The following is a 26,466-nucleotide window of genomic DNA, read 5'->3' as shown; positions in this document are numbered from 1 at the left end:
GGTCCACTGACTTAAACGTAGGAAAGGAATCCTGTTGGCTCCTAATTTTCACTACCATCACTGGTACTGGGAACAGAGTGGCTAACAGCCATTATACATGACATCTGTGCCAGGATCCATCAAGTCTGTGCTTAATAATGTTAAATAATTGAACTCAAATGTTTAAGACTACTACTAGTTAGATTACCATGCTAATAGCCAAATAATGCCATTAATATTGTATTTATACACATAAACTTATATCCTTGGATTCAATCATTGGTTCTACTGGATAGCTAGCTTATGGATTGACTTTCTTGTAGATTCCAATTAGAGATAATAAAAAAAATTAAACAGTATGTTTTTAAGAGGTCTCTCCCAGACATGAATATATGTTAAAGTATATATTAAAAGCCAGCAGTTTCAATAGCAAAAGCAAAGAAAAAAAAAAAAAAAACAAGCTCTCAATTTACAGCTGATACGGCAGCCCATCAAGTGCTCCTTCTCTTTGGTGCACATGGTACTTGATGCATTTCATATTATGATACTGACATTCTGCAACTGTTCTGGAAGCTTTCATCCTTTTTACTGGAGTTAATATGGAAATAAAGATAACATTCTAATCAAATTATGATAAAACCAAAATAACCATGCCAAGTATACACTTGAATTTTACTTAGCTCTGACATTTAAAGTTGAGTTAGAATGAATAACCTGGCTTTAGTACCTGAAGAGAGTTCACTCATAGAATTACTGAATTGCACCCTAGAAGTGTTGTAATCCTATCCCCTCATTAACTAGAAGGTGAGGCCCAAAGGTAAAATGACCAGGAGAGTTGTGACTGGAATCCCTGTCTTTGTCACCCAGTGCTCTATTATACCTGCCACTTTCTTTTAACTCAGAGTTTGCACATTTTCTACTGTCTACCTAGTATCAAATTCCTTTCAAACACTCTTTACCTTCCAACTCAACTTTCAGGGAAATGAATACTTCAATTAAATTATCTGTCAGACAAAGGGTTCTCCCTTACAGAAGTTGTAATGATAATAGCATTTTGTGCTGTTTTATTGTTTCCATCAGCCTCCTACAGTTTGGGGAAACACAACCATTCTTTATAACTTCAGAATGTCAACTCCAGTTTATTTGGCATGTTGTATAGGCAGTGGAAAAGGAGACCTGTATTGTATATAGGCAATGGAAAAGGTGACCCATCAAATCCCAGAAAAAGGGTATGGCACCAGCACAGCCCCAACCAGGAGGAGAAACACAGCCCTCTTGCCTCCAGAACTAGTGTGTTATGCTAACCCTCTTAATGATGTGGTGGGAGAGGATGCTTTCATGGTCTTTGTCCCCCCTGCCCGCCACAGAGTGGATATCATGCACAGTCCTTATACAAAATAAGATACTCTGTTTCAAAAACTTTTTCAGGCTTACAATGTTTCTGAACCATCAAAGCAATTTCCAATTTCTCCTTTTTTAAAAGAGCTCTGCAAATTGAAACCTAACAGGTTGGAAAAAGTTTCTAATTATCCACCAGCCCTTGAATTATTTTGCTTCTGGTACTGACCAAGTTGACTAAGTAGTACTTTTGTCTCTGTAGGGCAGATGGAAGAGACTACCACAACAGCTCAAACCACTGAGAGTATTGTATTTTGTAAATACAAGTCAATAAAGACAAAAAAATGAAAAGGTTAATTTTCCCAATGGTAAAATAAATATGACTAGCTTTATGGGCAATCCAAACCCTTAAGAAGTTTAACTTTTCTGCAGAACCCTTCAGAACTTAAAAGAGAGCTGGATTAAGCCACAGGCTACAACTCCTTAGAATTCAGCATATCCTAATTTAGCATAACGGCTAAATTAGAAAACTTACACCTACAGAGTTAATAACTGCTTTCAGAGAGATATCATAGATAGCACTGGATAACACTCACATGTTAAGTTTACCAGGTCAAGTGCCTAACTGATTTTTCGAGAATACAAATAGATTTTTTTTAAAAAATCAAAATTAATTGAAAAGCAGGGTCGCCCTGGCTGGCGTAGCTCAGTGGATTGAGCGCGGGCTGCGAACCAAAGTGTCTCAGATTCGATTCCCAGCCAGGGTACATGCCTGGGTTGCAGGCCATGACCCCTAGCAACCGCACATTGATGATTCTCTCTGTCTTTCTATCTCCCTCCCTTCCCTCTCTAGAGGTGAATAAATAAAACCTTAAAAAAAAAAAAAGAAAAAAAAAGAAAAGCAGGGTCAAACAGCAAAATACTTCTACTAAACTGCCTTGAGCCCTAAATTGTCGTATTTTAAGATTTGTCTCCTGAGGTATTATTCAGAATGAAGGCACCCGTTGAAATGCAATCAAAGCTCTTTTCTACTACTTCCAGTTTCTTGGACTGCTCCCAAGATCGAGCCATGCCCAAGGCAACATTAAGTCTATACTTGATAAAAATTTAGTTACTGGCACTTTATCATTTTCAATTCACTATCAAGTTTCTCCTCTTAAATAATTTTGTAAAAAAATTACTACCAATTTTCAGTAAAATAAGTGGTGATGGAGCCTCCCCCCGGGTCTAGTGTCATGGTTACGTATGTATGAAAAATACAGACAGTAATTACTTCCCTCATATTTTTGGTTATACTTTTTTCCAAGAAAAGCATAATTGAACTACCTGTCTAAAATCAAAGCTGAATTCGCATAATGGTGCCTCCAATTCAATGTTGACTCTGTAATGAAAGGACCTGTATGTTCTCATTCATCAAAATCTAGTATTCCATGGCTACATCCAAAGCAAAGGGAAAATGGAATCTGACAACATGAAGAACAGTCCCCTATAACTGTTTATTAGAATGTGAATATATTCCAAATCAGTAACTAAAATAAAAAGTTACAGAGCATGCATAAAATACAAAGTAGTGATTTACAAATAGATAATAATCTTCATACCAATACACTAAAATGCATAAGAAAACCGAAACTACCAACCACAGCAATGCCTTCGGTGCACCCCACACGTCATGAGCATCGCAAAGACAGGAGATTAACTATGAAACATAGTAATCTACGCAATCCCACACATATGTTTTGGGGACATTCCACCACCCTGAATAGTATCACTTCAGTTGACACAACTTTCAGAACACTGCAGAGTAAATGCTTAATATTATCCACAAGAAAGTAAAACTAAGTATTAGTGTGCACATTTCTGAATGAGAAACTAGTTGTTCCACTTATTTCAATAATGTAGTGGAAAGTCTGTATAATGGCCTAAATGCATTCTATTTAAACTCAAAGTACTATTTCATCTTAAGTACTAAAAGAATACATGCCTTTAAGTGATACCACTTGAGCAGAAATTAACCTCTCACTGTATTCTTTTTGACATACTGAAACCAGATACTTAACTGAACTATATCCCACAATGTACTGCAAAACTCAAACATCAGCATCATTATCATAATTATCCATGCCTGCTGGTGAATATGGAGACAAAACTGGGTTACATTTCAATTAATGGATGGTTTTGAGACAAAATTAACACCTCACAATTTGATACTAAGAACATTAAAACCAGTTATTGCCTGAGCAATAAAATGCCACATAATCTACTGCTGGGAAATTAGATAAATTAAATGACATCATTAAACTCAGGCTGGCCGATCATCGCGACAGAGGCACCTCAGATGGAATTCCACCAGTCTCTCCAGTTCCCGCCTGCCAGGCGGCACTAACACGTGACCCCTGTCCATACCACAGCTGAAACCACAATGCAGTCTTCTGTGTTTATTAAGGTCATTCTCATCCAGCAAAAAAATGCCCTCTCAAATCACCTTTGATGCTTACAAAAATTAAAACCAAAAATTACTGAACTACATAACCCTATTAAGGCATTTTTGAAAGTGATTTCCAGAATAATGGAAAATTTTCAAGCTCTCAAAATCCTGCTATGTTTAAAGGGCAATTTGTGGAAATACACACTGCACTAAGAGAAGAGTGTATGAATTATAAGCTGCTCTGTGGCAAAATGATAGCTTATTTCTAGAGTCTTCTTAATTTGATTTGATCAAAACCAACAGGTCTGAGCTCCAAGTGATAAGCTCTATTGTGTCCTATAGTGACAGGTTTCTATGATGAAAAGTAAACAATAACTGAAGAATCCAAACATTCAGTTTATTAAACTAAGGCTAGTGAAGCCATAGCATGAAAAAAGCTGCAGTCATTCGGGACAAACGGATGATTTTTATAAAGCTGAAATCAAAAGACTTAAAACATGGAACATTCGTTAAGTATAAGGAAGTAATAAAACACAAAAGTGACCACAAGAATTACAAATATATTTAAATCTCAGACCTGGGAAATGGACTATACACAGCCTTCTAGGGGAGAAGAGAAACGCCTTATATGTTCTGACAGCACTGCACCTTTGGCTTATTTTCAGTGGTTGGTGGAACATGAATAGGAACCACATTGTTGCTTGGAGACATGTCATTTTCACGTCTGTCTGACATTTGCTTCTGGGAAACAATGCGGTATATCTCTGAGTAAAAAAAAAAAAAAAGAAACAGCAATACCCAGTGTTACAGGCTCATCAATAGTTCACATAAAAGATACATAGAGGAAGAAGATACATCTGCAGGAAAAACTGCAAATAAAGTGAACATAGAATTATAAATTTAAAGTTTTATTTTCAAACAGCCAGTGATTAGAGTCAACCCATTATTTTAATAAATCCTCTTAGGTTAAGAAGAGAAACAAAGGTTTTCCATTTCAGAGAGAGAGTTTTGCCAATTAATAAATCTTTGTTTAAAGAGATTTCATAATTTATAGGCTTAGACTCAAATTAAACCATGAGAATATTTTCATTGTACCCTTACCAAAAAAAAACCCTACATACACTGACATTGTACCACTGAAAAATAAAAGTAAATTTGCACCATCAGGCACAATAAGGTATTGTTCTTGGCTGCAGAGAGAAAAGCCCAACTTTATAAACATTCCAAAATCCCAAAGGACTCTCAGAAAGGGAGGGAAAAAATGTTCATCAGTGCCTCCTAAACTAAGGTTAAACTGTAATTAAGTAATTATTTAAAACAGGCAACTTAAGATTTTATATGGCTTACCAAAACTGTTTAGTGTCGACTCCTTCCACTTCATATTAAACAAAACTGTGTCTACCTTATTCATTGCTAGGTATCTCCAGCATACAGCAGATAGTAGGCGTTTGATAAGTAACTAACTACATGAATAAATGTTACTAAATTCTCTACAGCAAGTATCTCAAGCACATTTTATTTGGTCTTATATTGCATTCCTGAACAGTAGTTCCCTCTGACTAGATTACGTATCTCATTTACCTCTCAGTGCTACCCCCACCCCAAATATCCTCAAAAGGTAAGTGAATTCTAAAAATGGGGCAAATTGATATATGCCTATTATGGTGTACTATGAAGGATACAATGTATTTCCACAAAGGACACCTATGTATTTCTGCCAAAAATATTTAAAAGGAGTTTATCATGGGGAAACAATTAGATAAATTCACACTGAGGGACATTCTACAAGACAATCTGCCAAGACTTCAAAAAGGTTTACATTTGAAAAATGGGGATAAATATTCTACATCTATACTATCCAATGCAATAGCCACCTATTAAACTGATTAACTAAATGTATTTAAATTTACTTAAATTAACTGAATAAAATTTAAAACCCAATTCGTCAGTTCACTAGCTATATTTCAAGTACTCAATAACAGTCTGTTACCAGTGGCTACTCTATTTGATACCACACATATAAAACAATTCTATCAATGCAACTGACCAGACCCTGGATTTAAAATGTAAAAACCAATCCTATAAAAGGACACTATTAGTACATGTGGGAAAAACTGAATGTAAACTGCGTATTTTTAATACAGTATAAACATAAATTTCTTGGGTATGGTGTATGGTATATGTAGCATGCCTTGTTCTTAGGAGAAAATACTTAAGTATTTAGTAGTAAAGTGCTACAATGTCTACAATTTATCTTCCAAAATTTCAGCAAAGGGGGGAGGAAAGTATATATACACATGGAGAAATAATCTAAATATGACCAGTTGATGATTCTAGATGAAGGCTCTAAAGTGTTTACCTGAAAATTTAAAAAACACAAAGTTACAGGGTAAAAGAATGTGAAATTGTGTTTGCAAAATGCTCTAAGAACACGTCAACCAACTGCAATATGAACATCATCTGGATTCTAATTTTAAGTGAAAAAAATTTAGTATCGTTTGAATAATAAATGACAAGTAGAAATTACTGCCAATTTTTAAGTGATTTTGTTGTTATGGGTTTAAGTCTTACTCTTTCAGATATACATCATGAGGTGTTTACAAATGAAATTATGTAAAACCCTGGAGTTGATTCAAAATACTGGTAAAGGGATCAGGTGGAGGAAAGGTTAGCCACAAGCTGAAGGTTGACAGCTACCGGAGTTCATGATACTATCCTACCTTTAGTATGTTGGAAACATTCCATAATGAAAAGTTAAAGAAAAAGAAATGTACAAGCTGATTTAGCACACTTTCTCCAAAATAAAAACTAATTTCTCTAAAGCTGAACAGCAAGCTGTACATGTAAACTGAATGTGTAAAATAACAGAAACACTGACAGCTAGTGCGTTCCTTTTAAATTGGGGGATGGGGGTGCGGGGAGGAATGGTGCTAAAATTTGTATTTGAGAAGGCTGACAGTAGTTCAAAGCTCTAAAACCCATCGAGAGAAAAAAAGAGATTACAATCAAGACTACTAACCAGAATTTTAAAAAATAAGACCAACAAAGGGTATGGAGTCTTCATTTAGATTTTCACTGAAAAGGGGTGGGGCTGGAGTGTGTCAAGGGTAAGAAAGACAGTCATTCAATCAAGCTAGTGGCTAAGGCATAAAGACAATCATCAACTTACTGTAAAACTACACCATTCATTCTTTATGTTTTCTCTCTAACTCCAAACTGGTGGCTAGCTCTTCTTTTTCAAGTGCAAATGATTAAATGTGACCCTCTACAAATTTCAACTTCTCTGCAAGTTGTATTAAACATTAAGTTAGGGGAACCAGAACAAAAAAAAATATTTTACAGGTTCTTACATGAAAAGCAAACAGTGAAAGGGAGGAAAAGGAAGAATTCTCTGAGAACATAGAAAGTTAAATAATTAAAGAGATCTCATTACAAAGCAAGAAATTTGAGCAGTGTTGTATAACTGCCTACGAGTGCTGCAAACCGTCTGGTAGAAATGGATTACTGCTACATTAGCCACAGTCACTAAAATGTCTGTCTGCTACTAAAAATAATAAAGAAGGTAATAAATAAATAGGAAAGTATTGGTCAGACAATTAGAAGAAAAGTTTTCTTCCAGGTACAATGGGCACTAATAGGCTACACAACTAATTTATTTAATTGTAGCTAGATATGTCACAAAAAAAAAAAGAAACTTTGGGTAACAAAATAAGATGCAGGTACCTTTCTAGCTGGTACCTGGTTAGAAAAGGTTATTGAAGTGGGGGGAAGGGAACAGCACTAGTAACGTGCTAAAACCAGATGCAAATATTTTCCTTTTTCAAGGGCATGTTTTCCTTTAGAACTAAATGTATATGATATGCCAATTCCTGTGCAGTCCCTTTTTAAGACATCCAGAGAATATGTAAGGTCAGAAAGAAAAGGAATACTACTTTATCGTTCCTATATAAGAATCTCCTGTAGATCTAAATATGAAGTAAAAAATAAATATAAAATAGTTTTAAATATAACCAGGTAAAGTTAAGTTTAAAACGACATATACCTATTTCTACTTTAATGGAAGTATGGGTCAAGTTGCAAAGTAAATTCTAAGGAAATTAAAAGCCACTGTTTGAATTTGGGAAACAAAAAGAGCTAAAATTCTTCAGTTCCTACAAAAATTGTGAAAATAGAGGCCTGAGTTATTCCACTACTACAACCTCTTTCAAAAAATTTTATGTCTTCTTCAAACCCATTGCTGACCACGTAAGTTTCTCAAAAGTCAAAAAATGCTCCAATTTGATATACTGACAAATATTTAATAAAAGTTGCCACGTGCCAAAAACAAAGCTACTACACCTAATGAGGAGACTCTGCCAGGGATATAATCAAAACACCCCCAGTGGATGCCTAAAATGCAGTCAGGGTTACTTGAACACAATCACTGCTATACAGTCATCTCCTAACCCAGAGTGACTAACAGGCAGGCTAGTGTAAACAGCAGGAAATGCAGGGCAAAGGGGGGCTGCCGTCCTGGGCAGGATGGAGGGGAAGGGCATGAGATTTCATCACACTACTCAAAATGGCACATGATTTAAACCTTATGAATTGTTTACTTCTGGAACTTAATATTTTTGGACCACAGTTGACTGCAGAACACTAAAACTGAGGAAAGTAAAACCGCAGATAAGGGGAGATTACTGTAATACCTGGAAACTTTCACTCTACTTTCAAGTCAATATGCTAAGTGAATCAAAATTCTTTCAACTACAAAAGAATTTAGTCTCCATACTAAAAAGATGGCTTGGACTTACTAATTACATGGAGAAACTGGCAGTACCACCTTAACCAAAGTATCAAAGTTAGTATCACCAGTACTGAATAAATGAATAAGACAAGCCAGTATCACAAGCCTCCTGCTACGGTGCATTGAGCACACTTTTTGTGATGTTCCCGCTGAAAATACATAGAATGTAATTATGAAGAAACAGTAGGCAAAAATCCAAATTGAAGTACATTACACGATAACTAACCTGTATCCTTCAAAAAATTTCAATAAATAAAAGACTAGCAAACTGTTTCAGATTAGTGGAAACTAAAGAGATACAACAGCTGAATACAGTGTGTGGTTTGACTCCAGTCTTAATTTGCTAATAACTGGAACAACTGGCAAAATCTGAATAAGGTCTGTAGTTGGACACTGATGTTTAGAGCTACCCTCTAACTGATTTTTGAGAACTGTACTATGGTTATGAAAGAGAAAGTCCCTATTTTTAGGAAATACACAATAAAAAGTGCTTAGATATAAGGGGAAGCATGTTTATCATTTAAAATGGTATATAACATGTATATATTTGGAGAGAAAAAATATATATTTAGGGAGAAGTAGAAAAAATAATAAAGGGGATATGGTAAAATATCAACATTTGGGAAATATAGGTTAAGGATATTTGCAAATTGTTTGTACAGTTATTGTAACTTTTCAAGGCTGTAACTGTCAAAATTCAGAGAGAAAAAAAACAGCCTATGGAAACAATAGATTAATAATATTCCTTAATGAACTTGAGGATGACAGAAAACAAAACTGCACTGAAAAGCAGAGACTAGGCAATCTTATCAGGCTCACTCATGCACTGGCTGACTACCCCTGAAAATACTATCAGCAAAATTATGTCACGAAATTACTGTCCAATTCATGAATGTCAAAAATGCCGTGGCTCTATTCTAAAATAAGCAATACAATTAACTTTGGAATAATAATGTTAAGATAAAATTCTCAATGCATAATTTTGTATCTTAAAAATTAAGCTATTTCTTCTTACGGCAACATCAAAATACAATGTAAATGCTATAAATGCTCCCTTAAAACTGTTAACATTTAGGGTGAATTAAGCCCAATGAGGTTATTTTTCCCTTTCCTGTGTTTTTTAATGCCCTAATACTCCCACTGGTATAAAAAAAAGTTTAAACATCCTAACACTTGCAAAACAGCACAGATGTCTGCTGCCATATGCAGTGATCTCTGATCCCACAGATCAACACTAACATTTATGCAGGAAGCTGAGGAAATAGTGAATATGGAGAGGAAATAGTGAACATGGAGAGGAAAAATGGTACTAAGTGAAGCTAAAGTCTTGCTGGTTTATAAGCAACATTATTCAAGCAGTAACAAAAGTTTAATCTAGAGTGAATTGTAAGAAAAAAAAAGATGTTCTTCATCTTTAAGGACAAAACAGCTCACTTTTAAGTACATATCACTGTTTATTTTTTAGTTCATAAGGTCTGTTTAGTAGCTTATGAAGTCAATGTTACCAATGATGCATACAATAATTAGCAGGTGGAAGACTTGATCTCACCTTCACTTAATATCTGAATAAATGAGCTAGAATTATAGCAGAGACTGATGGAACATAAAAAATACCCCAACAACAAGGATTCACTAAAAAGTTTTGCAAGTGACATTTTCAGAGGCCTTAAGAGACTCAGACCTTCAAGATCAACTCTGGCTGATGTGGCTCAGTGGACTGAATGCCAGCCTCCAAATCAAAGGGTTTGATTCCAAGTCAGGGCACATGCCTGGGTTGAAGGATAGGTCCCCAGTAGGGGGCACACAAGAGACAACAACACATGTTTCTCTCCCTCTTTCCCCCTCCCTTCGCCTCTCTCTAAATATAAATAAATAAAATCTTTCTAAAAAAAGGAGACTCAGACCTTCGAGATGACTTTCGCTCATTCTAAGATACTATGAATCAGAGGACCAGGGAGGCTCAGTAAAGTCAGTTACAGAGGGAGTGGAAGCAAAGTGATAAAAAGTAAAAAGCCTACCACTCCTGGATCTAAATGTAGTACTCTACATATTGATGCAACAGAGTCCACACAAGTGGTTATAAAGAAAAAAAAAAGTAGGATTTGCAGACATATTGCATATTTAACCAAATCTTACTTGTTTGAAACACTCTGCAATGAAACTTGACAGAAGATTCTAAGTGAAAGCTAGCTACTATGTTCCAAAGGCTATTAATCCAATCCCAGCACCAGTTCTTTCAGTTACTATAATAGGTATGTGAATTACCAATATTTAGTTTCTTCTTCATTCGAGTTTTTTCTTGCTGGGACCGCTATTTAGCTACTGATTTATCAAACGTTCACTCTGTACCAGGGATAGCTAAGCATTTTACATGCACGAACTCATTCTGGAGTTTAGAGCAGATGTCTCAGTGACAGACAATTCTGTGGGCTACAGAGACAAAAACTTTGCAGTCACACATAACAGTTGAGTCAAATCATATCACAGGTTTTTATTATAAATACAGACCCTTTCCAAAAGGAAAATAACAGAACTCCCCAATACATATTTAAATTTAACAGACAAAAAAATTAAGGCCTAGAAAGTTTAAGTACTTACCTAAGATTACAGAGCTAATAATAAGTGGGGGAGCCAGGACTAGAACCCAAGTCAGGCTTCCAAGTCCATGCTCTTAAATCCTAGGTTTAATTCCCTACATTTTTTTACAGTAAAATAGAACAACATTTAGAAATTAAAGTCTGTTGACCTCTAATATAAGTACACAAAGAATAAATTAAAATTATGATACATTATAATTGGAAATCCATTTACTTAACCATTTCTCCATATAGACTTTTTAGAACAAGACTATACTATGTATTAAGACTAGCGAGTTCTTAAAAGTAACATGAAATTTTAAAGTACTTAAAATAACCTATCAAAGTATTAGAAGATTAAGATTAAAACTGGTTATTCTAATAAAGTCCGGGTAAATATGAGTCAACACTAATAAAACGCCTTCTTATCCTGAGGCTGAACTGGTATGCTCATCCACCTTCCAAAACAGCGGGAACTGTGTTCCTTTCCCACTGTACTAAAGTTAAACTTTTCTATATGCAATTACTGGCTGATTTTCTCCACAGGGAACACCCTGCTTCTTCTACAATATATCATGGGAGAATTTTACTTTGTGGTTTTCTTTTTAATTTTTAAGAACACATTTTTCCCTAGCTGCTTCTTTAACATATCAGAACCTAGAATGTATTTGCCCTACTAAATTATAACAAGACATTTATATCTTTCCATAGCTGGAATGTCAATATTTATCTTAGAAAGTAGATTTAAACATTACTTTGTGTTTGTCACCATGAATTATATGAATTATAGACTACGTGGATTGAGGTAATAATAGAAGTCAACAAACAATTTTAAAGTGTATTTCCCACTGTAAACCAAATGAATTAGGATGATTAAAGCTCAGCAAGCAATGATCGTAACTAATTTTATAGCTCTTGCTATAGTAGCTCTCAAATGACAGTCATTCTTAGATACTGTGCTAGATAGTTTAGATAGTTTGTTTTCCCAATTATTTTGTTTAAATTACCTCCCTAGGTCCTGGCCAGGTAGCTCAGTTGGTTAGAGCATCGTCCTGATACACCAAGATTGTGGGTTGATCCCTGGCCAGGAAACGTAAAAGAATCAAACAATGAGTGCATAAAATACGTGGATCAACAAATCAATGTCTGTCTGTCTGTCTCTCTCTCTCAAAATAAAAAAATAAATAGCCTCCCTAAAACTTTTATTTCCCACTGGTATAATATGAAAATGCATGTCTTACCTGTCAGAATTGTCTGAAAAGCAGCTTCTACATTTGTAGAGTCTAGAGCTGATGTCTCAATGAATGACAAACCATTCTTTTCTGTAGGGAGACACAAAAACTTCACTTTTGTCAAATTTTAATACAAGGGATGTAATATACTCAAGCCTTAAAGGAAAAAGTAGAAGACCTTCCATAATCCTAAGACCTCCCCAACTTCTTGAGCAATATGGATACCACTCTGCTTACACTTTAGTAGATTAAAAATAACCAAAAATTTTTATTGGATTCATTAAAATACTTAATATATCTAAATAGTACCACCAGAATGAACACACTACTCAAAGTGTACTAAACTTATCAAATATACAGCTACTTCCACCTCTTACTGTCCTCCAACCGCACAGCTACAGCATGAATAAGAAAGGGTGTATGTGATTAACTTAGAACTCTGTAACTATATTATCTGAAACAAAGCTTCTTGCCTGGACAACTAAAGAACTGTTAGACAAAACAGCACAAAGCCGGTCACAACTTCACTAGCCAAGAACGGACAATGTTGCCCTCTGGCCGGACGCCTCTCCAGAACAGTGTGAAGAGACAGATAGGTGGGCCCTCGGTAAAGCTACAAGAAGTTGTACCTCCTCAGCAGCTGAATGCCTATTGGTCTTTGACACTCCCTGGGCTACTGCTTTTCAGACCCCCACACAGAACAGCCTTGGGAAATCACAGAGACATAATGGAAAAAGAAACAGAAGCACAGAATAGATTTCACCCACCCTTTCCAGGGAGAGAAAACAATACTTATATTCAATTTTTGGCAGCAAAAACCCAAAATACTAGTGTTTTAGTAACTCAAAGTTAAGCAAAAGAGCCCTGCAGCCATCACGCACTTTCAAAACAATCCTTGCTGAGCATTCATTATGTATTCAAGTTTACCCTTCTGAAATTAATGTAACTGATTACCCTCATTGGAAGGATTATCAAAACTGCAGGATATAACAGTAAGAAATATAGAATCACCGGAGTAAGATGACATCCGTATCACTAACCTGCAAAAGCTCTTGCTTCATCTGTAGGAACTGCCCTGAGATGACGCAAATCACTCTTATTGCCCACAAGCATGATAACAATGTTACTATCAGCATGATCTCTCAGTTCTTTCAGCCATCGCTCTACATTTTCATAGGTGAGATGTTTAGCAATATCATAAACCAATAAGGCACCTACAGCTCCACGATAGTATCTGAAAACAGAAGTGCATGTAACTATTAGGAGACAACTACAAAATGGAAGGGAACACCAGGAAGAACTAAATATATGGTTTATATATATTTAAAAACACCTTTATAAGTAAATTTCAAAATCTTAATACTAGATATTTCTGAAAAGTGGGGGGTACCCAGTAACTTTTCCAATACCGAAAGTCTGCTAATTCACTTGATGGCAGCCTATTTCACAGAACTTAAAAACTGTTGAGACTTACGCTGATGTTATAGCTCGATATCGCTCTTGCCCAGCTGTGTCCCATATCTGTGCCTTTATTGTTTTCCCATCAACCTGGATGCTTCTTGTTGCAAACTCTACTCCAATGGTGCTCTTGCTTTCGAGATTAAACTCATTTCGAGTAAATCGAGACAGGAGATTACTCTTTCCAACGCCTGAATCTCCGATAAGGACAACTGAAAAGACAAAGAACTTCATTATCAGATGAATGAGACAAACACACTACCTTAGAACACTGATTTTCAAGCAGTGTGCCACGAGAATTTTTAAAACGTGCAATACCTGACTATTTAATTTAGTCAGGGGCAATAACCTCTTTTCCTTTAGACTGTCAAATTAAAAAACAACAACACAACGGTAGCCTTCTAGTGTGAATGAATCAAAATTATACTTTTTGGGGGGTCAGATCAGCAAAAACCAGTATTTTTTTGGTGTGTTGCAGAATTTTAGTAAATAGTTTATGTGTGCCATGAGATGAAAAATGTTGAAAATTGCTGCTTTAGAAGGGAGTAACTTGAAAGATAAATCCTAAGCCAAATGAACAATTTGTGATATTAACTTGTATGACATGAAAGCAACAAAGGATGTTGTTAGTGGGTGGTAGAGAGAGAAAAAAGTGAATACTATGTTCTACTTAGTTTCATCCAAGACTGGGTCTGACCTTAGGACTCACACCTAGGCAGAATGAAATACACTAAACATATGAGGCAGCAGGTTTATAAACTTTGCCACCCAGATCACAGAAACTACAATGACCCTTTAATAGCTGCATTTATCAGATTGGCAGGAAAGTAGAAACCCCTCCAGAAACAAATCTTCCATCCACAAAGTTTAACAGAGGCTTTAGATAGCTAGTAATTGAGCCAACAGCAAATGTATACTTTCACTTACCACTTCATGAATTTTTTTTAAAACTCCTCATTTTAGAGAGACAGAAAGGGGGGTGAGGGAGAGAGGAAAGGAGGCAGGGAGAGGGAGCAGGGAGAGAGGGGGAGACGGAGAGACCGAGACAAACAGACAGACATGGATTTGTTGTTCTGCTTATTTACACACTCCTTGGTGGCTTCTTGTATGTGCCTGGACTGGGGAGCAAATCCACAACCTTGGCATATCGGGGGCGACACTCTAATCAACTGAGCTACCCAGCCAGGCCCTTAATACAGGTTTTGGTTAGATGAATTTATTTTCTATAATTACTATTAGAAGGCACCTTATTTACTAACTAAACATATGAGGATTCTTTTTCACCCAAGGCAATATTTACCCTTAAGAATTTAAAAAACAATTGGGAAATAAGGCAGTTAACTTATTTTAAATCACGTCTATCTAAATTTAAAGAACAAAATGAGTTCACCAATTTACAGGATCTAAGCTTCGTAACACTTTTTTCCTTTGTAAAAATTGTATAGATATTTCAGAAAATATTATATTTATTCCTACCGTGAACTACTAATTCTTGTTACTTCTTACCAGCTCACTGGTATAGACACCAGGACTAGAAAATCAAACATGTAAGAACAACATCTAAGAATAAGACCATGCCTTACTAAAGAAATTGGGATTTGGGGGTGAGTGGGGAGGGAGGTAAAAACTGAGAGCTCGCTGCATTCTGCTTAGAGGGCAGAGAATGCATTATACATTCCTTCCTTGCCAAAAGAGCAGATATAAGCTGGCCTCGAGACAGTAATGGAGGCAGGATATTATCAAATGTGTTTCTTTCTGGTTTCCTCTATCAGCTGATTCAGCAAGAAATTATCCAGAGAGCAGTGATTCCATGCAGCACAATGAGTAGTTATTTCTAGCTATATAGTCAATTAGAGGTAGCAAAGGTATCATGGCAAACACAGATACTATAATAAATGCTTTTATTTGGATACTAAGGAAGAATATATTAAGGTTATGAAAGTATCCTTCAAAGACAATACAAGGTCTGTCCAGAAGGTATCCAGCCATGTACTATGAAAAATAGAGACATTTACTGAAGAAGATTCAAGACACAAGAAACATTGTAAATAGGATAATGATGCCTCAGTCCCCTTCAAAGCAGGAAACTTGGAACCTCACACAGTTCTCCCAATCACCACCAGCTGCCCCATCATATCTTCCTGAATCTCATCAATGTTCTGAAATCTCTTCTCTTTCAAAGGTGATTTTAGTTTTGGGAAAAGCCAGAAGTCACACGGTGCCAAATCTGGGCTGTAGCTGGGGGCTGAATCACCTGGGTGATTTGATGTTTCATCAAAATCTCTGCATGGGACATGATGCTTGAGTGAGAACACTGTTCTGATGAAGCTGCCAATGACCAGCTGCCCATAGCTGTGGCCTTCTGAATCACCTAAGTAGTTTCCACAGAGGAATGTTCAAGCGTAACACAAAATTTGATGTAGATTCGTTGCTCTACTCACTCATTTTGAATGTGACAGCCACAAAGTACACATGCTTACTCAACAGCGTCTACCACCCACACCGATGAGTACACTGATGTCATCTTTCACACAAGTGTATTCTAGTCCACTCTCCTTGGCGGCCAGGTTACACTGATGTTTCACAAATCACTCCTATTTATTCATAATGGCTAGGCTTTTTCCAGACAAACCTTGCCATATACTTCCAACTTTATAGAAAGGTTGATTGACGTCTCAGATTCCAAGGTCCACCACTCTGGATGTGAGGTCAAATCCCAGTTTCAGCTATAGAATTGAACCCTCTTAAAAGGATACTTACTATTGCCTCTTAGTGCGAGAGCTCAAATGTTCTGGCTCAGCAGATGAACACCCCATTGTTCATAGCAGCACAACATACAATAGCCGAGTGCTGGAAGCAACTTAGGTGCCCATCAGTAAATGAATGAATCAAAAAACTGTGGTACATTTACACAATGGAATTCTATGCAGTAGAGAGAAAGGCAGAGCTCCTACCCTTTGAGACAGCATGGATGGAGCTGGAAAGCATTATGCTAAGTGAAATAAGCCAGGCAGTGAAATACTAATACCATATGATCTCACCTTTAACAGGAATCTAATCAGTAAAACAAACAAGCAAGCAAAATATAACCGAAGGCACTAAAACTGAGAACAGGCTGACAGTGACCAGAGGGGGGAGGGGAGGGAATTTCAGGGGAAGGGGGGAAGGGTTTGAAGGAACTAGTAGAAAGGACACATGGACAATAACAAGGGGGGAAAGGGAGGAGACAGGAGGGAGGTGGGGAGGGCTGGGGGTGGGCTGGGATGGGGGTGAAGGGCAGAAAACTGTACTTGAACAACAATTAAATTTTAAAAATTAAAAGAAAAAAATGTTTTGCTGAGGAAATATTGTTTGAATCATTTCTGGCCCCTCACTAGCACTGAGGTATAAAAGCCTCACTTGAAATGGGAATAGGCAAGAAGAAAAAACCCAAAAAGTTGACCGTTTCTATTTCATAGACACTCAGATATCAATTAGTAGTTCAGGAGCCAAAGAGCAAGACATCTAGAATGACAACAACTTTAGAAAATAAAAGAACACCTTCTCCCTCCCACAAAAACTCTAGCCCTTTGGTTTCTTGCCTTTCAGCCTTCACTTTAATAATTATCTTCACTGTCTCCTCATTCTCAAATCTTTAAACCATCGTGAAGTTGGTGAGGGCATTTTTTTTTCTCTTGAATATAACCAATTAATTTTAACATTATAAAAAAATAGCATCTTTAGCTGAAAATAATTCAAGACCCATGAAAGCTTTACACAGTATAGTTTTCTCAACTAGACATACACAAGATTGCCAGAACTAAGACTAACAACTTGTTAAAGGGTTTTTAAATTACAACAGAAGATAACAGTTCTTCAAGAATAGTGCTGCAACCTGCCCAGATGACTCAATTAATCATTCTGTTTACCAAAAGGTTGCAGGTTCGATCCCCAGTCAGGGCACATATGGGAGGCAACTAATCTTTCTTTCTTTCTTTCTTTCTTTCTTTCTTTCTCTCTCTCATTCTCTCTCTCTCTCTCTCTCTCTCTCAAATCAGTAAAACATCTTCAGGTAAGGATTTTTTTTAAAAAAAAGAGAATAGTGTTGCCAAGATGATGCTGAGAAATGACACAATAAGGAAAGCTGCTTCTATTCAGTTACCAAATGAGAAACCAAACCAAGAAGTAAACATTTAAGCTCACTGAAAAGATAAACAACTAGAATAAATTACCTAAGCAACAGAAGAGAATTTACTGGCTATAATTAAAAAACAAATTTCATGGGCTCAAACTTAAATTTCTAATCAGTTTCTCATTAAGATGATAATATTTCATTGTATTTTAAAAATGTCAAACTATATGATCACATCCTACAGTTCAAGAAAGAAATTTGCAGTGACTTTTCTGTTTTCCAGAACTAGTATATTAGGTTAAAAGTACTCTAAACATTTTATAATTATAGCCATCTATATAAAACATATAAACATAAATAACAGCATCTATACATGAAACAGCTACAGCATTTCTAAAATATCCTGATAGTTTTTATTACCACTAACCTTATCTGCTGAATTTTAAGTATAACCTCTAACCCCTGATACTAAACTTGGTTCAATATATATTAAATATTAGGCTGTTAAATGACATTAAAACAGAATATACATATTACCTATTATTTAAAATTTGCACCTATTCAACCACATTTAGTTTTATATACTCCCTTGCAAACTAAAATACTAGATTAAAACTTACACTGACAAATCAATCAATTGTAGCACATCAGACCTGTAAGTTATTACCTGAAGGAATAATTGATGATCTTCATACTGGTTTTTATAAATAAGTATGGAGATCTTTCTACTCTTTCAACTACAGGATGGGGCAAAAGTAGGTTTACAGTTTTCTTGTGTTATTATTAATTATTGTACTATTTTCCATTCGAACAACTATAAACCTACTTTTGCCCCACCATGTATATTCATAGTATCTCACCAAAAAATTCTTTAAAATAAAATGCATTCAAAATAAGGCTGAAGTCCAGATATGTTTTTCCAGACTCAGCAGAATCTGAGTTGCTCAAGCAAAAGTTATGGAAGAAAAACTGCCAAGATGCAAGACAGCAAAGTTCATATATCATTTCCACGGACAATCAGCTGATAGTTTATTACTACTGACCTTCAATGAGATTAAAAAGAAAATGGTATAGACTAAGTATCTAAGTATTTTCAGAAAATGTGGCTGATTGGTTGGTGTCTACCAAAATACTTGTAAATAGGAACCATGATTGACTGTGTTCCACAGGGCCTTAACCACGGTGTGTGGGTACATCCTTGTAGAATTAAAATATTTAAAAAGTCAAGGTTTTGTTTTAATTCTCACCCAAGAACATGCTCATTGACTTTAGAGAGAAGGAAAGGCGGGGAGAGAAATATCAATGTGAGAGAGAAACATCAATTGATTGCTTCTCCTATGCACTCTAACCAGGACCAAACCTGCAACCCAGAAACATGCCCCTACCAGAACTTGAATCCACAACCCTTTGGTTTACTGGATGACACTCCAACTGAGCCACACCAGCCAGGGCAAAAAGTAAATTTGTTAAAAATAAAGTTAATCCCCCACCAAAAATCTCAATGTTAAATTTAACTGAAAATTAATGTTCAAGAACAATTACATAATTTAGAATAAATGTCCAGTGCTGCCCACACTGTATTCCCATTTAGACCACTCCATCCTATACTAATCAAAATCTCTCTTCATTTTTAACTGGCTAGAGTTACAAAGTAACTTCCAATTCCCTCAACTATTAAAGACTGCTAGGTAAGCCTTCTTCCAAGTAAAGAGCTGCAGCTCATCTCATCTATAGAATAAAAGCATTTTAAAATGAAATTATTGTTACTTCATTTTCAATTAGAGTAATTGCATAGATAAGAATTTGGCTAAATAATCAGCACTGAAGAAAAAAAAATGACTCATATCCTGTAAGAGCTTTAAAAAAGTGGAAATCCTCAGTACAATATTTTAAACACCCTACCTTAAACAGCAAAATGTACAACAAAAAGAAACCATAATCCATGGAAACAAAGTACTTTAGTAGTTCCTAATTTCCTTACTAATACTTAAATGCTCTTATATTTATAAAGATTTATGGTTAAAAAAACCTGACAAACCCTGGCAGGATAGATCAGATGGTTAGAGCACTGTCCCCACAAGGTTACAGGTTCAATCTCCCAGTCTGGGTCCATACAACAGTAACCAATGAATGAATAAGTAAGTGGAACAAACTGATGTCTCCCCCTACCCATTCCTTCTTCTCCCTCTCTCTCTAAAATTAATCAGTCAATAAATAAGTAAATAAAACTGACAACACCATAATAACTTCTTTCAGTTACCATTTATTGAGTCCTCACAGAAAATAAAATTTTACAACCAGTGCCATTTAATTTTCACAATAGTCCTGCAAGATACGTATTATTTTCATTTTATAATGAGGGAACTGGAATTCAAAAAGTTAACTTTCTCAAGGTCACAAAACAAATTTAAAGACCTGAGACAGGATTTGAATCGGGTCTCAGTGATTACAAAGCCCTATGCTCTCAATCATTAATAGGATGTTCTAATCTCAAAATTACATTAAAAGCTTCTCTTGCCAATCAGGGAAAATATTCTTAGTGAGAAAAAAAAGCTTTTATAACGGACACTTAAGTTCCAAAACAAACAGGAGAAATATTGGCAGTCTATCTCGGCAATTTTCAACCGGTGTGTTGCAGGAGTTTTTAAAACATGCAATATCTGACTATTTAGTCATGAGCACCAACCTCTTTTCCCTTAGATTGTCAAATTAAAAATGACAACAGCCAACACAACAGCTGTCCAGCATGAATGAATGAAAATTATATATATTTTTTGTCAGATTGGCAGAAAACATATTTTTTGGTGTGCTGCAGAATTTTAGTAATTAGTTTATGTGTGCCATGAGATGAAAAGGGTTGAAAATCGCTACCTTGTTCTAAATTCATTACTTCAAAGGTAGCTAGCTACCCACTGCCACCGCACCTTATTTAAAAATAAAAAATGTCCCTTTAATAGTTAAACCCCAGTCTCCAAGGTCTCACTTTAAGTGACCTCACTTGACCTCAAATGACCAGCAAACATGTAAAATGCATTAAGTACCCTCTTCTCATCAATGACTTTCCCCATCGGGGTTGGGGGTGTATAATGAAGGTATTCTGCCCATATAATAGAACATTCTGGCCCAGAAGAGTAAGTGGTGATGAGATTATCACCAACTAGTATGCCCAGATTGGCAAAGTATTAGTAAAGCAAAACATTACCTGCTTCATGTGGTCAATCATTCTTAGCACCCAATGGCAAAGTCGGAAACTGTCACTATGCTTAACACTCTTTTTCAAAAACTCCACCCTCCGCTGTAAAGCTTTAATAGCAATGGCCTCTTCCTCCCTGGTAGTGATCTTTGTTCAACATATCACTGATGGCTGCCCTCCTAATTCAGGAGCAATGAAAAGGGCATCAGAGTGAGAACACATTCACTGAACAAAAAAGCATTTACTTGTACTCTCTTCTCATTGAAAACTGTACCCTTTATCTTTGGATTCTTTCCGGACTAACCAATAAGCAATTCTTTCTACCCACTCCCCACCTTCCAGTGTGTTTTGTCCTAGGGCATTCAGTCTAATATTTAATTTGACCAAAGAGCACATAACTTCTCCCCGCCCCCCACCTTTAGGGAAAGGTATGCAGCCAACTAGGACTCTTCTCTTCCTGTTCTAAAAACACCCAAAGGTTGGATCCTCCCAGTGCTGCGGCAGGAAGCAACCAGTCCATAGTGATAAAGCAAGCTAGTATTTGTGCAGCGCACAACCTTTCCTGCTCTGGAACTGGGCCTTCAGGTCTGGCAAGGATAACAGCCAACACCCATCCGCAACCCCTTCTCGAGAGCTGAGTCAAGAGTTACCCCGGGCTGGTGGCCGCTGCGCAGGGAGAGTAGGAGATAAAAGGCTAGGTGGGAAATCACATCAGTCTGCCGGGTCACTGCGACAAGTGCGTGCGCGGGGGACGGACAATCCCTTTTGCCCAACATTACACCCCCCCCCCTTTGGGGTCGCACAGAAGACCTGGGAGAGCTCGAAACTATTTGGGGAGAGAAAGTAGAGAAAGCGCTACCAATCCCGGGGACAGTGCGAGGTTACTGACGGCTATAACTGTGGGGCGAGTGGGGGCCGCTGGCCCGCTCAGATTTTAACGAGGGCCTGGCGCCGGGATGGAAGATGGCCTTGAGGGCTGTGTGTCTGAGGGGAAGCAGAGGAGCAGCTCGCCCGGGAAAGGGGGCAGATAAGAAAGACTTGTAGAGATAGTCTGCTCTAGGCAAGGTGAGGAGCGGAGCGAAGGGCGGGTCGCAGGGGTGCAGGAAAGGGAGTGAGCCCTGGCAGGGTGCACACTGAGGGGGAGGGGGCGCTAAATCCGAAAGCTAGATGGTGGGAGGGGCGACCCTTCTGAAGGGGCCCTGAAACCCGGGAAAGGAAGACGATTTGGGAGAAGGCAGTCCGCCGTAAGGACACTTGGTGAGGGGCTCTTAAGGGCCTACAAGGAGCTGTCTAAGAGACCCGTGTGCGGCCAGGACTCCCCGCCTTTGTAAGGGGAGAAAAAGGGGCCGAGCTGGAAGACCGCAGGACGAGCCACACAGAGAGGGAAAGGCTAAGACCGGTTTCAGTACAGGGGTAGCCCGACGAGGGCCCCGGGGAGTGTCCCGGGTCCCCGAACAGGACTCGGTGGAGAGCGGGAGAGTCCATGACCTCACCTTTGAAGAGGTAGTCGTACTCGTCGTCGCGGGTGCCCATTGCGCGGCCGAGGAGTGAAGGGGCGGGAGCAGCAGTGGTATCGGTGGGACCAGGGGGCGTCGCTGCAGGGGTAACCCGAGCGCCGAAGCTTCAGCTGCCGGACCGGGTGAAGAACCCCTCCCTGCCCTACGCCACTTCCGGCGGGCTGCAGCCCCGAAGGGGAAGTACTTCCGGGGAGGTGGCGCCCCCGCCCCTGAGCCCAAGAGGAGTGGTCTGAGCGAGTACTGCGTGGGTTTCCAAATTCTCACCTCCTCCTCGAGACTCAAAAGAGAAACAACCCTGGACTTCCAGCTGATCACACTATTAGCGGCTGCTCACTACACTCTTAGTGACATCTCCCTCGTTTCCTGCAGCCCCGTGCCGGAACTAATCAGCCCTGCTTCTCACTGGTGGGTTTTTGGTTGTGGGTGGAGTAATTAGCAGACTCAAGGCAACTGGGTGCACGTGGTGGTTCCATGGTGTAATGGTTAGCACTCTGGACTCTGAATCCAGCGATCCGAGTTCAAATCTCGGTGGAACCTGTATGCCTGAAGCTTTTATTTATTCACTATGTGATTGTCAAAGTACCTTATCTATGACTTTGAACTAAGTAGGGAGGGAGTTTCCTAAAATTTAATCTTTGTCTAAAGACCTCAGTGATTTACCTTTTTAATCCTTTACTTTGTATCACCTAGGTGTCTCCTCAACTGCTTCTTCACTTCTCCTTTTAACTGGGCCCTCTTCCTCAAACCGTATTTGAAAAGGGTGGATAAAACTCAGTTCCTTTTGCTAGATTTTTCAACCCCCAACTTCATTCAAGGTCAAGTGCTTTTCACTCCCTCCTTTTTATTTCCAGATGAGATTCAGAGATTTTCGCCCATCCTCCTCATCAAGATTTATCAAGAACTTCTCGAACCGCATTTTCATCCTCTAAGCCAGCAATTTTCAATCAGTGTGCTGCAAGAATTTTTAAAACATATACCTGACTATTTAGTTAAGAGCACTGACCTCTTTCCCTTTAGATTGTCATATTTAAAAATGACTACAGCCAACACAACAATAGTTGTGGGGTGTGAACGAATCAAAATTATACCTATTTTTTGTCAGATTGGTATAATACATATATTTTTTTGGCATGCCGCAGAATTTTAGTAATTAGTTTACGTGTGCCATGAGATGAAAAAGGTTGAAAACTGCTGCTCTAAGCTAAATCATTTACATAATTATTTTATTTAACACAGAGCAAAGATGACAATTGCCATTTTAGTAGAAATGTGCATACTAAGATCACACAGCAGGGCCTCTCTGTATTTAAAGAGTGTTGTTATTCCAAAAAGCTTTTCCCATTTATTGCCACTCCCATCACCTATATGCAGACCTTCAGTTTAGACTTCTGAGTGAGGGTCCCTGTAATAAGCAGAATGATGACTCCCCAAAGATGTCCATTTCCCAATCTTGGGAACTGTGACATTGTTACATTGGTGGCAAATCAAAAAGGAATTAAGGTTGCAAATCAATTGATTTTAAAAGGGGGAAATTATCCTCATTCTCCAGGTGGGCCTACTGTTGTTACAGGAGTTCTTAAAGTGGAAAAGGGAGGCAGAGGAAGTCAGAGTGATGTGTGAGAAGGCCTTGAGAAAAATAATAAACAGCCACTTCAAAACGGAGTCAGAGCTGTCGTCCCAGAGGAACTGCCTTGCATGCCTTACTCCTCAAACCTTTGGGATGTGGAAACTGTATAAAATAACCCTCGAGGGGGCCTAAAGCAACATTGTGCTCAAAACAACTCTTTGCAAAGCTAACAAGATAGCAGACATGAACAACTGAAAACTAAAGATATTCTTTAGAATTAGCATCACTAACTATGTTAGTATTTCTGCACTATAGGCATTCCTTCCTTCTATTCATATAATTATTCCCCCTCCCTTTCTCATAAATATTCCTTGTTTTCACCTCCTAATCAAAACCCTATTTGGGTTTCTTTCTGAATCAGCCCTTCCCCAATAGCTGTTCTTTTGGACCTCAAATAAAGGCTTGTTGCCTCTCACTTTGGCTTTTTCTTTTTAGCTTAACAGCATTGTTAAAAAAAAGAAAAGAAAAGAAAAACAACAGGCCAAAATGGAGTGATCTCACCAACCCAAAACTTAATAACTAACCCAATTTCAGTTTCTGCCTCTCCCAGGAGTAATATTTTAAACCAATCAGTCTGGAATATCCTGATCAATACTAGTGAAGAAGGTAATCTTCATGATAAAACCAGTGCCGTTTTCTTCTCCCAAAAGAACATGAGCCCTGGCCAATGTGGTTCAGGGGATGCTGTGCCAGCCTGTTTGATTCCCAGTAAGAGCACAACCTGGGTTGTAGGCCGGGTCCCCAGTTGTGGGGGTGTGAGAGGCAACCAATGGATGTATCTCACACATCTCTCCTTCTCTTTCTCCCTTCCTTTCCTTCTCTCTAACAATAAATAACAATCTTAAAAAAAAATAAAAGTGTGAGGTGGCTGTAAAATAATCCTTTTTCTTTTGTTATCCCCTTCTATAGAGCTCCCCTTAGAGCTCTCTTCTGGTTGCTAGATGAGATGCTGCCTGATTCATGAGTAGCTTTAAAAGGGCCAGTTAGATCTTCTAATCTACCCAGTTGAATTTTGTTAACAGTCTCAACAAGCACTTGTGGCTTTGAAGGTGGTAGGAGGGGACCAGGAGCCTAGGAATGCAAAGTCTTCTAGAAGATGGAAAAGGCAAGGAAATGGATTTTCCCCTAAGTTCCCCAGAAGAGTCACCACCCTTGATTTTAGCTCAGTGAGACCCACATCACCAAGTTTGTGGAACTTTGTTGTAGCAGTGGTAGACAACTAATACGGTATCATTTTCAGTGTTTTCTGTGACAGTATAGAACAATAAAAGGTTTACCTAAGGCCTAGATACTGCCTGTGCAGGGGTGACCATTATCCTCATTAGAAAAGAAACACAATATTATTCAAGCACTACCTTTGGTACGACCAAAGTGCCCAAGCACAAATATTTGCACTACTGATTACATATCAGACACCGTCCTAGTACTACTCAGGTGGGTACACGAGGTGGGCACAAGAAGGATATCAACAACTACACGGTTCTAGAGAAGTAAATAACGAGAGTTCTGGTGATAAGTGCCACAGTTCGGAGAGACAGAGAATTAGAACTCCCTGGAGGAGAAGCAACTAGCATTGACCCCTGAAGGAAGAAGCGAGGAAGGAAACTCATTTTGGGAAATGAAGGAAATTTGACGATAATAAAATGTCGAGCAAGGCCATTAATGCCAGAAGAATAATTATAAACTTTTCCCCTTAAGTCATTGTTTTTCAATGTGTGGTTCTGAAATGGTCAGTAGCTGTTTCTCAAAAGAAAGATTGCATGGTCAAATAAATTGAGAACTACAGACTGCCCCTCCCCTCACCAACTTCCTTAGAAATTCCCTTATGTGGACAAAAAGGAGCCACATACTAAAGCTCACAAGCCCAGGGGAGGCCTACATGTCAGGCCTTACACACTCAGAGACCTAAAGTAACCACATGGAATGATCTGAAATTAAACTTCCTAACTAAAAGTGAGTCATGGCAGGTAGTGATGTCCTAGGCCAGTATTTTTCTTGACAAAGGTCAATCTTGACCACTACTGAGCCTGTCTGTTGTCTTTTAGCATCTATGAAAACATACTGTCAGAATGTTAGGGCAATCTCCTTTTTCCAGACCCCTCAGGGCACAGCTGCTATGCCAGAGCACACTGCTCAGATGTTCCTTCCAGAAAAAGCCTATTGTGAGAAATACAGTTGTTTGAGAGTCTCCAGCTGCCATGCCTCCAAGATCCACTGCAAT

General features: G+C 38.0%; 1 protein-coding gene and 1 non-coding gene across 2 annotated transcripts; one reads left to right on the top strand and one right to left on the bottom strand.

The window, feature by feature from the left end:
* Positions 1-4,121: 4,121 nt before the first annotated feature.
* On the bottom strand, positions 4,122-22,783 carry RAB11A (RAB11A, member RAS oncogene family). The gene is made up of 5 exons (XM_045823404.1): positions 22,595-22,783; positions 13,814-14,009; positions 13,380-13,573; positions 12,349-12,429; positions 4,122-4,509 (listed from the first exon to the last, which is right to left on the bottom strand). The coding sequence occupies exons 1-5, from the start codon at positions 22,632-22,634 to the stop codon at positions 4,370-4,372; spliced, it is 651 nt and encodes a 216-aa protein (XP_045679360.1). The 5' UTR covers positions 22,635-22,783; the 3' UTR covers positions 4,122-4,369.
* Positions 22,784-23,083: 300 nt separating this feature from the next.
* On the top strand, positions 23,084-23,155 carry TRNAQ-CUG. The gene has a single exon. It is a non-coding gene; the product is annotated as a tRNA-Gln (tRNA).
* Positions 23,156-26,466: the final 3,311 nt, after the last annotated feature.

Source organism: Phyllostomus hastatus, unplaced genomic scaffold (genome assembly GCF_019186645.2).
Source record: "Phyllostomus hastatus isolate PE091 unplaced genomic scaffold, TTU_PhHast_1.1 phas_scaffold_501, whole genome shotgun sequence".
NCBI classification, from domain to species: Eukaryota; Metazoa; Chordata; class Mammalia; order Chiroptera; family Phyllostomidae; genus Phyllostomus; species Phyllostomus hastatus.
Note: the sequence above shows the minus strand (reverse complement) of the source record. Positions and strands in the feature narration are given on the sequence as shown.